The sequence below is a fragment of the Bos mutus genome, chromosome 1 (genome assembly GCF_027580195.1).
Source record: "Bos mutus isolate GX-2022 chromosome 1, NWIPB_WYAK_1.1, whole genome shotgun sequence".
Classification (NCBI taxonomy): Eukaryota; Metazoa; Chordata; class Mammalia; order Artiodactyla; family Bovidae; genus Bos; species Bos mutus.
The window spans coordinates 137,582,490-137,600,110 of record NC_091617.1 but is presented as its reverse complement, the minus strand read 5'-3'; the positions used below and the strand labels follow the sequence as shown (position 1 = coordinate 137,600,110).

General features: G+C 42.4%; 1 protein-coding gene across 12 annotated transcripts in view; it reads left to right on the top strand.

Moving 5' to 3' along the window:
* The window catches only part of NEK11 (NIMA related kinase 11), a 278,743-nt gene that overhangs the window by 46,121 nt on the left and 215,001 nt on the right, over positions 1 to 17,621 (top strand). For 11 of the 12 annotated variants that reach the window (XM_070376305.1, XM_070376287.1, XM_070376269.1 and 8 more), the window contains one exon: positions 10,394 to 10,559. The exons of the other annotated variant lie outside the window; for it this stretch is intronic. In XM_070376305.1, the coding sequence (XP_070232406.1) occupies positions 10,394 to 10,559 (166 nt within the window). The remainder of the gene's footprint in view (positions 1 to 10,393; positions 10,560 to 17,621) is intronic. 12 annotated transcript variants of the gene reach the window in all.

The window sequence follows — 17,621 nt, the reverse complement described above, 5'->3', positions numbered from 1 at the left end:
GTCTTTTCCCCATGTGACTTCCAAGAAGCCCCCTGGGAAAAGGCTGGTTGGGGCCTGTCCAAAATCCAACTCTGTTCTTACATGGACACCAGAGGTTCCCTGTGGACAACCTCCACTGAGCACCAGTGCCATTTCCAGCCTTGAGATGTGTGTTCAAACCAGTTCTGTTTTTTTGTTCAAGCCATTTCTGTTTTTTAAATTTGCACAGATAGGAAAAGTCATTGAATTCACATGATTATTAGATACTTTTTATTCAGGCAATATATATCTTCAAAACTCCTACTTCTAAAGTTTCTGTTTACTCTTTTTTGTTCCTTAAAAATAAAAGGCAACTTGTGTAATTTGTTAGGATTCCAGCATTGAGACACTGCATGGAACTTGTCACCACAAATGAAAATATAATCTACACAGGAGCCAGGAATAGCATATTTGCCAAACAAAAATATCTGAAACACTTCTGCTCTTATTTGTTCTTCATATTTATCTGTATTATTATTATTAATTATTTTTTATTATCTGTACATAATACACCTATATGCTGCTAATGTGTTTGTAAACTAAGTCTTGAAAAGCATTGTTGTTTAGTTGCTAAGTCATGTCTGACCCTTTGCAACCCCATGGACTGCAACATGCCAGACTTCCCTGTCCGGGACTATCTCCCAGAGTTTGTTCAAACTCATGTTCATTGAGTTGGTGATGCTATCCAAACCATTTCATTCTCTGTCATCCCCTTCTCCTCCTGCCCTCAATCTTTCCAACTCCAGGGTCTTTTCCAATGAGTTGGCTCTTTGCATCAGGTGGCCAAAGTTTTGGAGCTTCAGCTTCATCATCAGTTCTTCCAATTAATATTTAGTGTTGATCTCCTTTAGGATTGACTGGTTTGATCTCCTTGCAGTCCAAAGGACTCTCAAGGGTCTTATCCGGCACTACCATTCAATAACATCAGTTCTTCAGTGCTCAGCCTTCTTTATGGTCCAACTCACATCCATACATGACTGTTGGAAAAGCATAGGAGATGGAATTTACCTATAGGTTCTAATTGATTTGCACTTTCATTATTCAGTATAAGGGCTTCCTTGATAGCTCAGTTGGTAAAGAATCCCCGGTTCAATTCCTGGGTCAGGAAGATCCACTGGAGAGGGGATAGGCTACCCACTCCAGTATTCTGGACCAGAGAATTCCATGGACTGATTAGTCCATGGGGTCCAAAGAGTCGGGCTTGACTGAGTGACTTTCACTTTCTTTCACTTTATTCAGTGTTACCAGCACTGTGTCTCATAATCATGCATGCGTGCTAAGTCACTTCAGTCATGTCTGACTCTTTGCAACCCCATGGACTGTAGCCCTTCAGGCTCCTCTGTCCGTGGGATTCTCCAGGCAAGAATACTGGAGTGGGTTGCCATGCCCTCCTCCAGGGGACCTTCCTGACCTAGGATCAAACCTGGTCTCTTATGCCTCCTGCATTGGCCGGCATGTTCTTTAACACTACTGTCACCTGGGAAACCCTCAGAATCACTATATCCTAGCTCTCTTCAGGTGTATAGACAAAATAGAGCAGCATTTAAAGTGGAGGAAGTTTCCTTTATTCATCCTTGTGGAAGATGTTGTTGGGGCCCCACCTATCCCCTGGCTGATTAGCATTTCCTGTACATGGACCCAATGTCCACCTGCCTCATGGGCAGCTCTGCCTGAGATATCCCTGGCTGTCAGGGTCTCTGTGCTCCAGCAGGGGAATTGATACTCATAGGAGCAGCCTGAGCCAGTAGATGAAGCGAGCTGGTCCCTGCCCTTGGACAGAGGAGCCCAGAGGCGTGTTCTATGCCTGCCCCCAGGGTTCTTCCACAGAATTAAGCCCCAGTCATCCACAGTGATAACTTGCTTGATAACAGGCCTTTGAATGGTTCCCCTCCCTTTACTTCACTTTCCTACCCCCTTGCCTGGATTGATTACCTGCTTCATGTCCTGTCTCAATGTTTGCTTCCTGGGTACACCAAACTAAGAGAGTTCTCTAGAACAGAGCATGGCTCAATACCCACGTTATCTTTTAAAATCTAGTTATATAAAGCTCAAATGCTTTTGGGGGGATAAAAATTTGGATAGATAAATGGCAGGGGGAAGGGAGGAAGGAGTAGTTTATGAACCTGCCAGTTTTTTAGCTTTTAAGAAACACCCCTTCCTGTAACGTTTTTATTCCACATTCCATAATGTATACTGTGGTTGTGTGTGTATATCTGTATGTGCATTACTCTAGAGAATGATATATAGCTGCTGACATTCTCTCACTTTCTTTTTTTTTTTTTTTATTTTATTTTTAAACTTTACATAATTGTATTAGTTTTGCCAAAATGAATCCATCACAGGTATACATGTGCTCCCCATCCTGAACCCTCCTCCCTCCTCCCTCCCCATACCATCCCTCTGGGTCGTCCCAGTGCACTAGCCCCAAGCATCCAGTATCGTGCATTGAACCTGGACTGGCATCTCGTTTCATACATGATATTTTACATGTTTCAATGCCATTCTCCCAAATCTTCCCACCCTCTCCCTCTCCCACAGAGTCCATAAGACTGTTCCATACATCAGTGTCTCTTTTGCTGTCTCGTACACAGGGTTATTGTTATCATCTTTCTAAATTCCATATATATGCGTTATTATACTGTATTGGTGTTTTTCCTTCTGGCTTAGCAGCAGCTCAAGTAGTTTTCTTTTTTTGAAAAATCACATGCTTATTAACTCTCATAGTCTATTCACATAATGCAAACATAGACCTCCCTCTGCAGACTATTGGTTTATATAGGGCAAATAGCGTGTGTTAGTCACTCAGTCATGCCCGACTCTTTGCGACCCCGTGAACTGCAGCCCACCAGGCTCGTCTGTCCATGGGATTTTCCAGGCAAGGTTTGTAGAGGGCAAATAGTAAAGAATGGTGAATTCATGTCTTATGCTACTTGGAATCCACCTGGGGAGAAGGCAATTCAGCTAACTACAAAGTAGTTTCTGTGTGCAAAAGTGAATGTCCTGGGGCTCCAGTCTATAGATTTTGTCTTTTTTCTTTTCTCAAAGGAGGGTTAGAGGTCCTCACCCCCATCCCCGGCTCTATTATTGCATCTATCATGAAGTTGTTCAACTATTTTTACATTTGTTGGCATTCCCTGTGGTTCTGAGCTTTCTTGGAGGGCAGGAGTTTTGTCCTTTCCATCTTTGTATCTTTGTTTTATCCTTTTCATCTTTGTGTCCCCAGGACATGGCATTGTGTTTGGCATATTGATAGCAGTCAATAGACGGTGAAATAACAGAAACGTGGGACTTTTGATGTGAGGGTATTTGGCAGTGGCTGCCTGGTGCCTTGTGTGGACCCTGGAGTCAAGCTCAGCAGAAGAACTTTGCTCCTTAGGTGCTGGTGTCTGCTGCTCACCTGTCCCCACACTGTATGGTGATGTCATTTGAGCCCCTTCTGTGTCCAAAACCTGCAACATGCCTGTGATCAGGGGTGGGGAGGAAAAGACCGGATGAATCAGAGTTTTTGCCCTGAAACAACTGGAGTCAGGAATTTAATTGTTAAAAGCAAAGGCAGCTCATAGATTATAGCATATGATGATGATCTGTAAAATAATTTTATCCTTTTCTCTGACCATAGACATTTAAAATGTTTCTGAATTGTGGAAAGGAAAAACAACTGCAATGAAATAAAATTCTACCTGTAGTATAGTCTTCACTAACACCTACAATTTTTTTCAGCTACTTCTTTAGGTATGTTTAGTTCCTGGCTTTTCCGTTTTTTATTAATGTGCCATGTTTTTGAATAAATATCACTCTGCCATTTTTCATGTCCTTTTAGATTTTAAAGGGGGTTAAATAACTTTTAAAAGGATGTTTGTCCACTTTTATGATCCTTCTACCCATAAGTTCAGTTCAGTTTAGTCGCTCAGTCGTGTCCGACTCTTTGTGACCCCATGAATCGCAGCACGCCAGGCCTCCCTGTCCATCACCAACTCCTGGAGTTCACGCAGACTCACGTCCATCAAGTCAGTGATGCCATCCAACCATCTCATCCTCTGTCGTCCCCTTCTCCTCCTGCCCCCCGTCCCTCCCAGCATCAGAGTCTTTTCCAATGGGTCAACTCTTCACGTGAGGTGGCCAAAGTACTGGAGTTTCAGCTTTAGCATCATTCCTTCCAAAGAAATCCCAGGGCTGATCCCCTTCAGAATGGACTGGTTGGATCTCCTTGTAGTCCAAGGGACTCTCAAGAGTCTTCTCCAACACCACAGTTCAAAAGCATCAAGTGTTCGGCGCTCAGCATTCTTCACAGTCCAACTCTCACATCCATACATGACCACTGGAAAAACTATAGCCTTGACTAGATGAACCTTTGTTAGGAAGGTAACGTCTCTGCTTTTCAATATGCTATCTAGCTTGGTCATAACTTTTCTTCCAAGGAGTAAGCGTCTTTTAATTTCATGGCTGCAGTCACCATCTGCAGTAATTTAGGAACCCCCAAAATAAAGTCTGACACTGTTTCCACTGTTTCCCCATCTATTTCCCATGAAGTGATGGGACCGGATGCCATGATCTTCGTTTTCTGAATGCTGAGCTTTAAGCCAACTTTTTCACTCTCCTCTTTCACCTTCATCAAGAGGCTTTCTGCCTTTCTGCACTTTCTGCCATAAGGGTGGTGTCATCTGCATATCTGAGGTTATTGATATTTCTCCTAGCAATCTTGATTCCAGCTTGTGCTTCTTCCAGCCCAGCGTTTCTCATGATGTACTCTGCACAGAAGTTAAATAAGCAGGGTGACAATATACAGCCTTGATGTACTCCTTTTCCTATTTGGAACCAGTCTGTTGTTCCATGTCCAGTTCTAACTGTTGCTTCCTGACCTGTATACAGATTTCTCAAGAGGCAGGTCAGATGGTCTGGTATTCCCATCTCTTTCAGAATTTTCCACAGTTTATTGTGATCCACACAGTCAAAGGCTTTGGCATAGTCAGTAAAGCAGAAATAGATGTTTCTCTGGAACTCTCTTGCTTTTTCCATGATCCAGCAGATGTTGGCAATTTGATCTCTGGTTCCTCTGCCTTTTCTAAAACCAGCTTGAACATCTGGAAGTTCATGGTTCACGTATTGCTGAAGCCTGGCTTGGAGAATTTTGAGCATTACTTTACTAGCGTGTGAGATGAGTGCAACTGTGTGGTAGTTTGAGCATTCTTTGGCATTGCCTTTCTTTGGGATTGGAATGAAAGCTGACCTTTTCTAGTCCTGTGGCCACTGCTGAGTTTTCCAAATTTGCTGAGTTTTCCAAATTTCCTTCTACCCATAAATGTCCCTAAATCCCTCAGAAGATCCTAAGTTTTCAGACAGAAAGGAACAAAAATTAACCTAAATGTATCAGAGTTTTGGAGGTTCAGTTTTAATGATCTCAAAGTAAGAGCTAGTATGGGACTAGCTCACGGTGCTTCTGTGACACATAATCATGTGGGTCAGGACTCCAGATGCGGATGTGAGCAGTCACCCGCTACGCAGTGGAGGCAGAGGGGGATGTGTGCTGAACACAGATGGCTCTTACAGCTGAGGGGGCTGGGGGTTAGTGAAGGCCAAATTTCCAGGGACGTCAGCTGGAACCACACCATGGAAGTGGCCCACTACCACTGCCCCCAAGCCCATGCCATTTCTTAGGATGGTGTGTGTGGGAGGGTCCTGTGCTCACCCTGTCCCTCAAGCTCACCCCCAAGGCAGGGTCCCAGGTTGGTCCAATTGACTGGCAGAACCTATGTCCCATATTGGCATCCCAACTCAAGGCAGGCGGGAGATACAGTAATTGTTTGCTGTCTGTTTGCTTTTATCTGTGGAAGGCAGGACCCCACAGCCCAGGGATCTACTACAGTGTAGGGAGGCTGTCTAAGATGCTGTGCAGCTAACATGACAGATGTCTGCTACAATAACGTCTCATGAAAATAGCAGCCAAATTGTCTAAATTGCTTGGCCTCTAGTGTTAAAAAAAAGTGTAGCAAAAAGATGAGAGTGAAATATACAAAATTGTTAATGTTGATTATCTCTGTGGCAGATTGTGATCTATGTTTTGTTTTCAGATTTTTCTATAATAAAGCTATATTTTCTTATGAACTAGAAAAATAAGAGCTGACCATTAAAGAAAGGATTAGTTAAAATAATTGCTGCCTTAATAGATGGATGAAAACTCTTGAAAGTCCTAAGCAGATTGAATAATCTGTTAAATAGGTGAATATTTAAATTTTTTCAAAAAGCAAAAAGTTACTCTCTTATTTAAGCTGAGGTTAAAATCTATTTCCTGTGACTTTGCCCTCAGTGGGTGCAGTAGCTGCTGATCAAATTAGAGAGTCATGGCAGCTTAAATCAGGAGGGCCTCACACATCGCTCACCCTAACTTTATAGAACCCATTTCGGTTTGAAGTTTTAGAAAATACAAACATAGACACACATTTGTGCACACTGATCTGTTGGCTTCTCCAAGAGACCCAAGGGCAGGGGTCACAAATCCTCAGAGCGCACTATACCACAGACACACAGAGGTGCTTCTGCACTCCTCACTGAGGTTCCAGAGTTCTTAGGCCGTTTGACTTACTTGCCCCTTGAAGATCTTTCCTGCACTCCTATCCCTTGCTGGACACAAAGAAGTGTGCAGTTCCTGCTTTGGAAAGACAGCCATGACTTCTGCTCTGGGGCTCCCCTCCCCATCTGGAAGTTCTGTCCCTGGCCCCCTCCTCTGGACCTAGTTTGGGGAGCATGAACTCTTTTCAAGGGCTCAGTGTACCTAATGTTCTTGCCCCTGCTCCATCTGGTTCTGAGTGTCTCTTTCTCACTTCGGGCAGGGAGGACCCTCATCCCATTGGTCAGGGGCTCCTTCAGATCTTTTCTCTTTGGCCTTGGTCTCTCCTTGGAGAATCAAAAGCTGGGAATTTGACTCAAGTTCTCTGTGGTTTGTGGTGTCATCTTTTTCCTGACACAGCCTATGCTGCTTGTTCAATGGGAAATATGTGAAAGGCTACAGGGAAATTTGGAGGAAAACAACCCTGAAGATCTCAAAGATATCACCTACCCCATTTATATGGAAAGTGGGCCAATTTGACGGGAGTGAAATTAGCTGTAGTTATCCAGATTTCCAGTCACTCTCCAAAGTTTGTCAGTTCCCTAGAAAGAAACATTGCCACTCAGGAAAGAGAACAGAAACTTTACAAAATTAGTGAGTCTGAGGGGGTGCCTGTCTTTGCAGCTGCTAAAAAGTTTCTCCCAAATAGCTGAAGTTCTGATAAAATAAATATCTGTCATGTTACTTAGCAGTGGTTGACAGACTGAGTGTCACTGAGTAGGGGCAAGCTTCTTGACTTGGTTTCTTTGCTCTTCTCAGCTGATATGACTCTCACACTATGTGACACGCAATGAGTTTCCTCCATCAGTTTTAGGTAAGAAAGGTCAAATATCTTGGCTTCTGCTAAAGATGATTGTAGTAGATGTTACCTGCCTTGATAGCCCTTCCTTTGTCTGCAAAGCTGTGGACAAATGAGATTTGATGCTTTATCATCAGGCTGCCAGATAGGGCTTAGATAAAATCTAAGTATGTATGTAAAATCCCATGCTCTGTTGCACAGTAGTTGATATTTGCAAGGAAAAAGTAAGCATCTTAAAGCTTCGGATAGCATTTGTTCCTTCCCAGTAGGAGAATACTGCAGGTTTGTGTGTGACTTTGTATCACCATGCATGTTAACCACTGTCACTTTTACAACTGCAAGTTGGCTGGGACATGGTGAGTACTGGAAAAACACCATGAAGATGTCATTTGGCTGCAGCTTCATCATCTTTAGGCATTACAGGAGAACAGCTGCATCCGTCATTTCAAGCCCCTTTATTATACCAACAGTTTGAGATGCCACTGTTAATAACATGAGGTCATTTTAAACCAAATTCTTGCTAGAACAGCCTCTCTATAGAACATGATACCCAGCAAAAATTTCTCTAGAATCTACTCCATTATCAAGTAGGGGTCCAGTAGGGTGTTCAAGACCTAAGAAAACCCATGTGATAGCCTCTGTCTGATGTGACTGGAGGTGGTCCTTGGTTATATAAGGGAACAATTTTAAAATGATAAAATGACATAACTAAAACATTTATACCCAATTTAAGGAAAATATTGTACATTTTCTCTCATTTTTTGATGTGCAGCCAATGTCTAACGTCCTCTCATGAGAGGTCTTTTCATCTTTTTTGCATAAACTTGATTAAGTTTTCTAAGTTTACCTTCTTTAAAATGAAATGAAAATTTAGCAATCTCAGTTCAGAATGCTAGATTTTTACATTTTTAAATGAATATTTAAAAACTGTCTTAACAGTTACTTAACAGCAATTTTTTTGCAACTTGTCATTATTAACCATTGTGGTAAACATTTGACCTAGTTTTTCTAGCAGAGACAACACTCACTCACCCTTCATCAGTTTGTCATATTTAGGTTACAGATTTATAATACTGGGTACAAGTGGCACAAACAAGTTTGGGAATAGACGCTGTGACTTGGGTAAACACATATCTCAACTGGAAGGTGGTCCAGAGAGTGCCTGCTGGCTGCAGCATCCCCAGTACAAACAAAGGCAGCCCTGGGCATCTGTTAGAAAGGACTGCAGAGCTCTGGTTAATCTAGGATTTGGTTATAGGGCCTTTAATTAAGAGTTTCTACTATAAATATATTTTCATTAATATGCATAGGTAGAAACTCTCAAATAACATTACTACAAAATGTATTCTAGTACAGGTCCTGCAGAACTTATCTTAATGAACAGCTAAGGCTCACTTCTAATCAGTGGAATCTGTCTGCACACATAATTGGTATGCTAAAGTGCTTCTCCCTGGCAATCTGTTTACACCGTGGGACTGTAATTGGTTTGTTCATCAGTCTTTCTTTCGGTAGATGGGAAGAGATAATGTTTTGGTCCACTCCTCATTAGTTATCACAAATTTTGAATTAATAAATTGGAGAGATGATGAGCTCTTGTTCCATTTATACATGCTTGAATACCTCTGTCAATGTTTTTATATTTTTTTCTTCTCCTCAATACTGGTAGCTCCTAAATACTCCTAAATAAAGTATGCTATGCTAAAGGTCTTCCCTGATCTTTCCTTATAGCTCAGTCGGTAAAGCGTCTGCCTGCAATGCAGGAGACCTGGGTTCGATCCCTGGGTCGGGAAGATCCCCTGGAGAAGGAAATGGCAACCCACTCCAGTATTCTTGCCTGGAGAATCCCACGGACAGAGATTGGCAGGCTACAGTCCATGGGATTGCAAGAGTCGGACACGACTTAGTGACTAAACCACAAACCACATGCTAAGGGTAGTTTTAAAAAGAAAATAAACAGATATTGATTCTGCTGATATTGAGTTGATTTGGAAAATATTAGAGCTGAGAGACAAAGAGAAGCATGTGTATTTATACGCAGAATCAGAGAGGAAAGGAGAGAGTCAAAAAGAAAATCAGATGCAGAGACACAGTGGATTTTATAATTATATTCACACACACACATATATATATACATTAATATACAGTGTGTGAGAGAGAAAGAGAAACACCAAGATAGGAATAATGAGAGAAATAGAAAAGCAGACAGAAACAGGAAAGCAGATAAGGAGATGCAGGTAATATACAAAGAGATGGAGAAAGACAGAAATAGAGATGTCCTGAGAGGCAAAGAGAAATGGAGACACCTAGCGGCTGAGGGAGAGCCACCTCGGCCATGCCCACTCAAGCTTAGTTCTGGCTCCGCTGGTTTGAGCAGAGGGGAGGGAGGCAGGTGCAGAGGGCCCCACTAGGACAGAAGCAGGCCAGGTCCCCAGGAGTCACAGGCCGGAGCAGACCTCCGAGTAGGTTATGGCCTGGGCATTAATTAGATGGTCCTGTAACACTGTCCATATCTTTAAATGTGTATTTTAGTTCTCAGTTCAGTTTAGTCACTCAGTCACGTCCAGCTCTGTGACACCATGAACCACAGCACGCCAGGCCTCCCTGTCAATCGCCAACTCCCGGAGTTCACCCAAACCCATGTCCATCGAGTTGGTGATGCCATCCAACCATCTCATCCTCTGTCGTCCCCTTCTCCTCCTTCCCTCAATTTTTCCCATCATCAGGGTCTTTTCTAATGAGTCAGCTCTTTGTATAAGGTGGCCAAAGTATTGGAGTTTCAGCTTCAACATCAGTCCTTCCAGTGAACACCCAGGGCTGATCTTCTTTAGGATGGACTGGTTGGATCTCCTTGGAGTTCAAGGGACTCTCAAGAGTCTTCTCCAACACAATAGTTCAAAAGAATGAATTCTTTGGCACTCAGCTTTCTTTATTTTAGTTCTAAATGTATTAATTTTTTTTTTTTTTTTTTGCAGAAAGGTACTGAAGGAAATCTGTATTGGAGAACTTAATCCAAATGAGACTGTGCAGGCCACTTTAGAGGCCCAGCTCCTTTCCAAGCTGAATCACCCAGCTATTGTCAAGTTCCATGCAAACTTTGTGGAGCAGGATAAGTTCTGCATTATCACAGAGTACTGTGAGGTGAGACTCTCCTTCTGGTTTTGAAGTCTTAATAAAAATCTGTTTCATAGTAAAAAGGTGTCTGTAAAGAGATATCTCAGAAGTTGAATGAGCCAGCCACAAAGTGAATAAAAATATTACCTGGGATATTGTGTCTTGCTGCTAAGAGTAATCATCTCTATGTAACTGGCAAACTGTTTTCTGACCAAGGGTTTCTTTTTTGGGGAAAACTCAGAATCGATGTATTTTTAAGGAGGAATTGCTGCATAAAAATGATCCAGCATTTTTTTGGTGTGTGTGGATTGGGGGGTGTATCCTTAAGCCTCTTACAATGGTTCGATTATTAGATGGACATTTAAAGCCATAACAGAGGCCTGGGCAGAGCAGAGGGATACTGCTGGAGTCCTGGATTCTAGCTCTGTGGTTCATTTTCCCCAGTGGAAACTTGGAAGTGGGAATACAGCTCATTCTCCCTATGAAAAGTCTTCATGTTAACTGACTTGTGATTCATGGCTTCAGGTGTTTGCAGTTTTCCCTGCCATTCCATGTTTCCCCCAAGTGATAATAGTTGTGCATTTTACTGAGCCCCAAGTGAATATGAAGTTGCTGAGAAAGGTGCCAGGGGTGGGGCTGGCAAGGTGCAGCGTAATGTGGGTCTGTGTGTTCACTTCTGAGAGGCTAGAGAGAGGGGAGTTACAGGAGTTGGGTCAGAAAGAGAATGTCCAAACTTGACCCTGCTCAGGAAGTATCTCCCAGAACATTCAGAGAGCTAGCCTAAGTCAAATGCAACAAAGAATCTTGTGTTTAGAATGTGTTCAGTTCATCATCTGGATGTTGCTGGAGCCCAAGTGAAATGATGCTAGGAAGAAAGAAGTTGCTCTTTAGAGTGGGTGGCAGGCCTGCTTGGCTCAGAGAGTGCTGGGTATTTGAGATGCAGAAAAGAAGAGGGAGGAGAAGCAACTCGGAAGGAGTAAAGATAGCAACGAAACTCAGCCTTGATTTGCTTTACACAGTAGCTGGTGTGTCATGCAAAATGAAACCAGTAGCCAAGTTAGAATATTTGAAAATTTGATACTGTCCAGGTCTTAGCTATTCCCCCTCAGGACAGTCTCCCTGGCACAGCCTTGTTGGGAGTTTGCCCATCAAATCTTGTTCCTCCTCTGCTTGAAGGAGAAGGAGGAGAAAAAAAGAAAAATAACCAGAACATTTGAGTGATTATATATCCTTCATCCAACGGATTGTTAAGAAAACCAGTAAAATGATGAGGTGTACAGAATGTGGCTAAGAACACCTACTCCAGCAATTATGCCACTGATCCATGCAAAATCCAGGGATTTACAAATGCAGCTACACTGTGATCCATCAGCCATAATTTAATCATTTTTTCTTTTTGCCCCATTCAGTTAATAAACTATCTTCTGTGGTAAACAACTGACTCCTATTGCTTTTACTACCTCTGCTGCTGCTTTCAGCACACTGAATTTTCCACAAAGACTTTCTCAGTTGTAAAATATTTTCCGCTGTAGTGAGAACTGTTCAGTGGAACTTTGTGTGATGATGGTAATGCTCAATATTTGCTGCTGCTGCTGCTAAGTCACTTCAGTCGTGTCTGACTCTGTGCGACCCCATAGACAGAAGCCCACCAGGCTCCCCCGTCCCTGGGATTCTCCAGGCAAGAACACTGGAGTGGGTTGCCATTTCCTTCTCCAATGCATGAAAGTGAAAAGTGAAAGTGAAGTCACTCAGTCATGTCCGACTCTTTATGACCCCATGGACTGTAGCCTACCAGGCTCCTCCGTCCATGGGATTTTCCAGGCAAGAGTATTGGAGTGGGGTGCCATTGCCTTCTCCACTCAATATTTGCGCTGTCCAATATGGTAGTTGCTTAGTCACACATGACTCTTTAGCACCTGATGAAGTATGGCTAGTGTGGTTGAGGAGCTGAATGTTGAACTTTATTTAATTTAAATTAATTTAAATGTAAATAACCATGTTTAGGTAGTGGCTACCATATTGAACAGATCTTGATGATAAACTATAACTTTATTTCTTATATTAATTTTTAGTTATTAATTTAAATGTAATTTGGATCTACTAGAAAAGTTACAAAACACAGTGAACTCCCATATATCCTCCATTCAAATTTCAGTTCAGTTCAGTTCAGTCTCCCAGTCATGTCCGACCCTTTGCGACTCCATGGACTGCAGCACGCCAGGCCTCCCTGTCCATCACCAACTCCCGGAGTTTACTCAGACTCATGTCCATCGAGTCAGTGATGCCATCTAACCATCTCATCCTCTCGTCCCCTTCTCCTCCCACCTTCAATCTTTCCCAGCAGGGTCTTTTTAAATGAGTCAGTTCTTTGCATCAGGTGGCCAAAGTATTGGAGTTTCAGCTTCAGCATCAGCCCTTGCAATGAATATGCAGGACTGATTTCCTTTAGGATGGACTGGTTGGATCTCCTTGCAGTCTAAAGGACTCTCAAGATTCTTCTCCAACACCACAGTTCAAAAGCATCAATTCTTCGGCGCTCAGCTTTCTTTATAGTCCAACTCTCACATCCATACATGACTACTGGAAAAACCATAGCTTTGACTAGATGGACCTTTGTTGCCAAAGTAATGTCTCTGCTTTTTAACATGCTGTCTAGGTTGGTCATAACTTCTCTTCCAAGGGGTAAGTGTCCTTTAATTTCATCCAGGTTTACCAGTTGTTATTTCCCACATTTGCTTTATTATTCTGTTCATCTATCTACTTTTTTCCTGAACCACTTGACAGTAGGTTGCAGACCCGTTGCCCCTTTGTCCTAAATCCTCCTGTGAGTGTTTTCTAAGACTAAGGATATTTCCTTAACATAACTACAGTAAAAAGATCAAACTCAGGAAGTGAACATTGATGCAATGCCAGTGTGTCATACGGTGATTCTGTGCGACCCCATACCAGCAGCATCAGCATCACTCGGAATCTTTAGTGAGAAACACAGATTGTTAGCTTCCACCTCAGCCGTAATGAATCTGTAAACTCTGGGGGTCGGGTCTGGCCATCTGTGTTTTGCCAAGCCCACCAGGTGAGCCTGAAGCACACTGAAATTTGGGAAACACCCATCTAACCCACAGTTCACACTCAAATTGAGCCCATCTGTCCCAATTATATCTTTAAAAAGGACATTTCTATAGGAATTTTTTTCTCCCGCAGGATCCAATCCAGGATCATTTGTGTTACTTTTTAAAAACTGGTGGTTTCCGCAGGCTAAGCTGCCCCTCCCACCCCAGGGGCGTTGCCATGGTAATGGCCTTGGCCAGCAGCCAGGGAACAGCTGCGGGGCTTCCTGGCTCCACCTGCTGAGCTGTCAGCTTGTGACTCGGAGGGATGACGACGTGTGGGTCGCTGTTTCTCCTTGCTAACCGAGATATTTCTCATCTTCACACCCAAACTTCATCTTAACTCACAGAAGCCTGGTATTATCCTCTTTTTATTGAGGTAAAGTAATAATATTGGAAATGGCAGATGGCCAGACTTGCACCTCATAGGGAATGTTATCACCATTGAAATAGCTGGTGTTTTTTAATCTCCAAGTTTCCTCCTCTGTAATTTAATCTGAGGCCTTTCAAGACTGAAATACATATAAATGCATTCACAAGGCCCCTTATATTCACCACCCAGAGCTTTGGACTCGTCACATCAGGTTATGAGTGTTGTGTTGTTGCTTAGTTCAACATGGTGTTTGGCTGTTTGTGACCCCAGGGACTATAGCCTGCCAGGCTTCTCTGTCCATGGAATTTCCCAGGTAAGAATACTGGAGTGGGTTGCCATTTCCTTTTCTAGGGGATCTTCCTGGCCTAGGGATTGAACCTGAGTCTCCTACATTGCAGGCAGATTCTTTATCATGGAACCACCAGGGAAGACCAGTTATGAATGTAAAAAGCAAATAACCTGATTCTCACAAGTTCCTGTCAAGATGTAACCAAATCTTCAATGGGGAATAGTACCCAAACTACAAAAGTGACAGGATATTTCAAATATCGGTGTCTTTATTCTCTTCCAGCCCCGGGAAATGGGACTACCTGCTGTCCCCTGCCTCTTCTCCACAGTCTCACACTTCTTTATCTCTGCCCTTTCACAACATCCTTCCTCCTGGCTCCAAGTTTTCACTTCCCACCCATTCTCCCAGGTCCTGTGAAATGCCACCCCCTCTACAAAGACTCCTGTTATCTCCTGGCTGAAAATCACCCCTCACTCAATCCCTGAGTCTCATAGCGTTTCAGCTGGGTGACACTTAGCACATTATACATAGTATAATCCATCTTAGACTCTCAGCATGTGGGACTGATCTTTTTCTAATTCATTTTTGTGTCGCATCATGAGCCCGTGTAGTGAGCCACAAAGAAGTTAGTACTCAGGAAATTTCTTTCCTTTTGACGAATTCTTTACCATTTGCTTCCAGCTGCTTCCCACCTCATTTCTGTCAAGTGCCGATGTGTAAAAGATTAAATACTGCGTCCTATCTGTAATATATGTTGAAATCACTTTGCCAGAAAGCAGAGAAGGTTGGACTTGTCTTTTTCCTCAACTGTGATATTAACATGGCTAAATAAAAATTATATCAATATAGTGGTAGTGCTCAACCTTGGCTGCACTTTGGAATCATCTGGAAAGCTTTCAAAACTCCTGAGGGCTGAAGCCCTCATCCAGAAAGTCTGATTTAATTGATCTGGGGTATGACCCAGAAGGACTTTTGAAAGCTCTCCAGGTGATCTAATGGGATGCCAGGGCAGAGAACTGCAAAAAAGGGAGGATGGCCAGTGTAGAAACAGAAAGGCAGAGTCATAAATGAAAACTGAGTCAGCATTTATGGATCACTGAGCAAAGATAAGGCTCAGCTGTGAACAGGGCGGGGGATGGGGGAGGGGGGAGCTGGTGAGGGGGGAATCTGGCAGGCCCTGCTGGTTGGTGTGGTTTTCTACTCAGGCCATTAGCTGGGTGCTCTTATTCATGAAAATTACCCCGTCTTGTTCTTCTGGTTCCCTGAGCAACTTTCTGTCCTATTATTTCTTTTCAAACTTTCATGCCCTGATATTTGCATTTTTTTAGTGGTAGTTGCCTGGAGCTGCTATACTGTCATGTTTGCCTAATTGTGATTATGAATTTTCCTCATTCTTTCTACATTTACTAATTAGGGTTCTTCTGTTAGAAAGAGCTATCCCATTGTTCCTTCCCCTCCGTTGATGTCTTTATTCAATTATTCATATCAGTATGGACTCGTGGATATTTATTTTATTCTATGGGTTATTGCCCGATGCTATCATTATTATTTTGTTTCTTAATTTGGCACAGCTTTGGCTGGTGGGGCTTCTTCAAATTGGCTCCTGTGTCCTCTAACCATGCCCCATTCTTTTTCAAAGAGAAGTAGATTCTTTTTTTTTTTTTAATTTAAATTTATTTATTTTAATTGGAGGCTAATTACTTTACAGTATTTAATGGTTTTGCCATACATCAACATGAATCCACCACGGGTGTACACATGTTCCCCATCCTGAACCCCCCTCCCCACTCCCTCTCTGTACCTTCCCTCTGGGTCATCCCAGTGCACCAGCCCCAAGCATCCTGTATCCTGCATCGAACCTGGACTGGCGATTTGTTTCTTATATGATATTATACATGTTTCAATGCCACTCTCCTAAATCATCCCACCCTCTCCCTCTCCCACAGAGTCCATAAGACTGTTCTATACATCTGTGTCTCTTTTGCTGTCTTGCATACAGGGTTATCATTACCATCTTTCTAAATTCCATATATATGCGTTAGTATACTGTATTGGTGTTTTTCTTTCTGGCTTACTTCACTGTGTATAATCGGCTCCAGTTTCATCCACCTCATTAGAACTGATTCAAATGTATTCTTTTTAATGGCTGAGTAATACTCCTTGCGTATATGTACCACAGCTTTCTTATCCATTCATCTGCTGATGGACATCTAGGTTGCTTCCATGTCCTGGCTATTATAAACAGTGCTCCGATAAACATTGGGGTACACGTGTCTCTTTCAATTCTGGTTTCCTTGGTGTGTATGCCCAGCAGCGGGATTGCTGGGTTATATGGCAGTTCTATTTCCAGTTTTTTAAGGCATCTCCACACCATTCTCCATAGTGGCTATACCAGTTTGCATTCCCACCAACAGTGTAAGAGGGTTCCCTTTTCTCCACACCCTCTCCAGCATTTATTGCTTGTAGACTTTTGGATTGCAGCCATTCTGACTGGCGTGAAATGGTACCTTATTGTGGTTTTGATTAGTATTTCTCTGATAATGAGTGATGTTGAGCATCTTTTCATGTGTTTGTTAGCCATCTGTATGTCTTCTTTGGAGAAATGTCTATTTAGTTCTTTGGCCCATTTTTTGATTGGGTCATTTATTTTTCTGGAATTGAGCTGCAGGAGTTGCTTGTATATTTTTGAGATTAGTTGTTTGTCAGTTGCTTCATTTGCTATTATTTTCTCTCATTCTGAAGGCTGTCTTTTCACCTTGCTTATAGTTTCCTTTGTTGTGCAGAAGCTTTTAATTTTGATTAGGTCCCATTTGTTTATTTTTGCTTTTATTTCCAATATTCTGGGAGGTGGGTCATAGAGGATCCTGCTGTGATTTATGTCGGAGAGTGTTTTGCCTATGTTCTCCTCTAAGAGTTTTATAGTTTCTGGTCTTATGTTTAGATCTTTAATCCATTTTGAGTTTATTTTTGTGTATGGTGTTAGAAAGTGTTCCAGTTTCATTCTTTTGCAAGTGGTTGACCAGCTTTACCAGCACCACTCGTTAAAGAGATTGTCTTTAATCCATTGTATATTCTTGCCTCCTTTGTCAAAGATAAGGTGTCCATAGGTGCGTGGGTTTATCTCTGGGCTTTCTATTTTGTTCCTTTGATCTATATTTCTGTCTTTGTGCCAGTACCATACTGTCCTGATGACTGTGGCTTTGTAGTAGAGCCTGAAGTCAGGCAAGTTGATTCCTCCAGTTCCATTCTTTCTCAAGATTGCTTTGGCTATTCGAGGTTTTTTGTATTTCCATACAAATTTTGAAATTATTTGTTCTAGC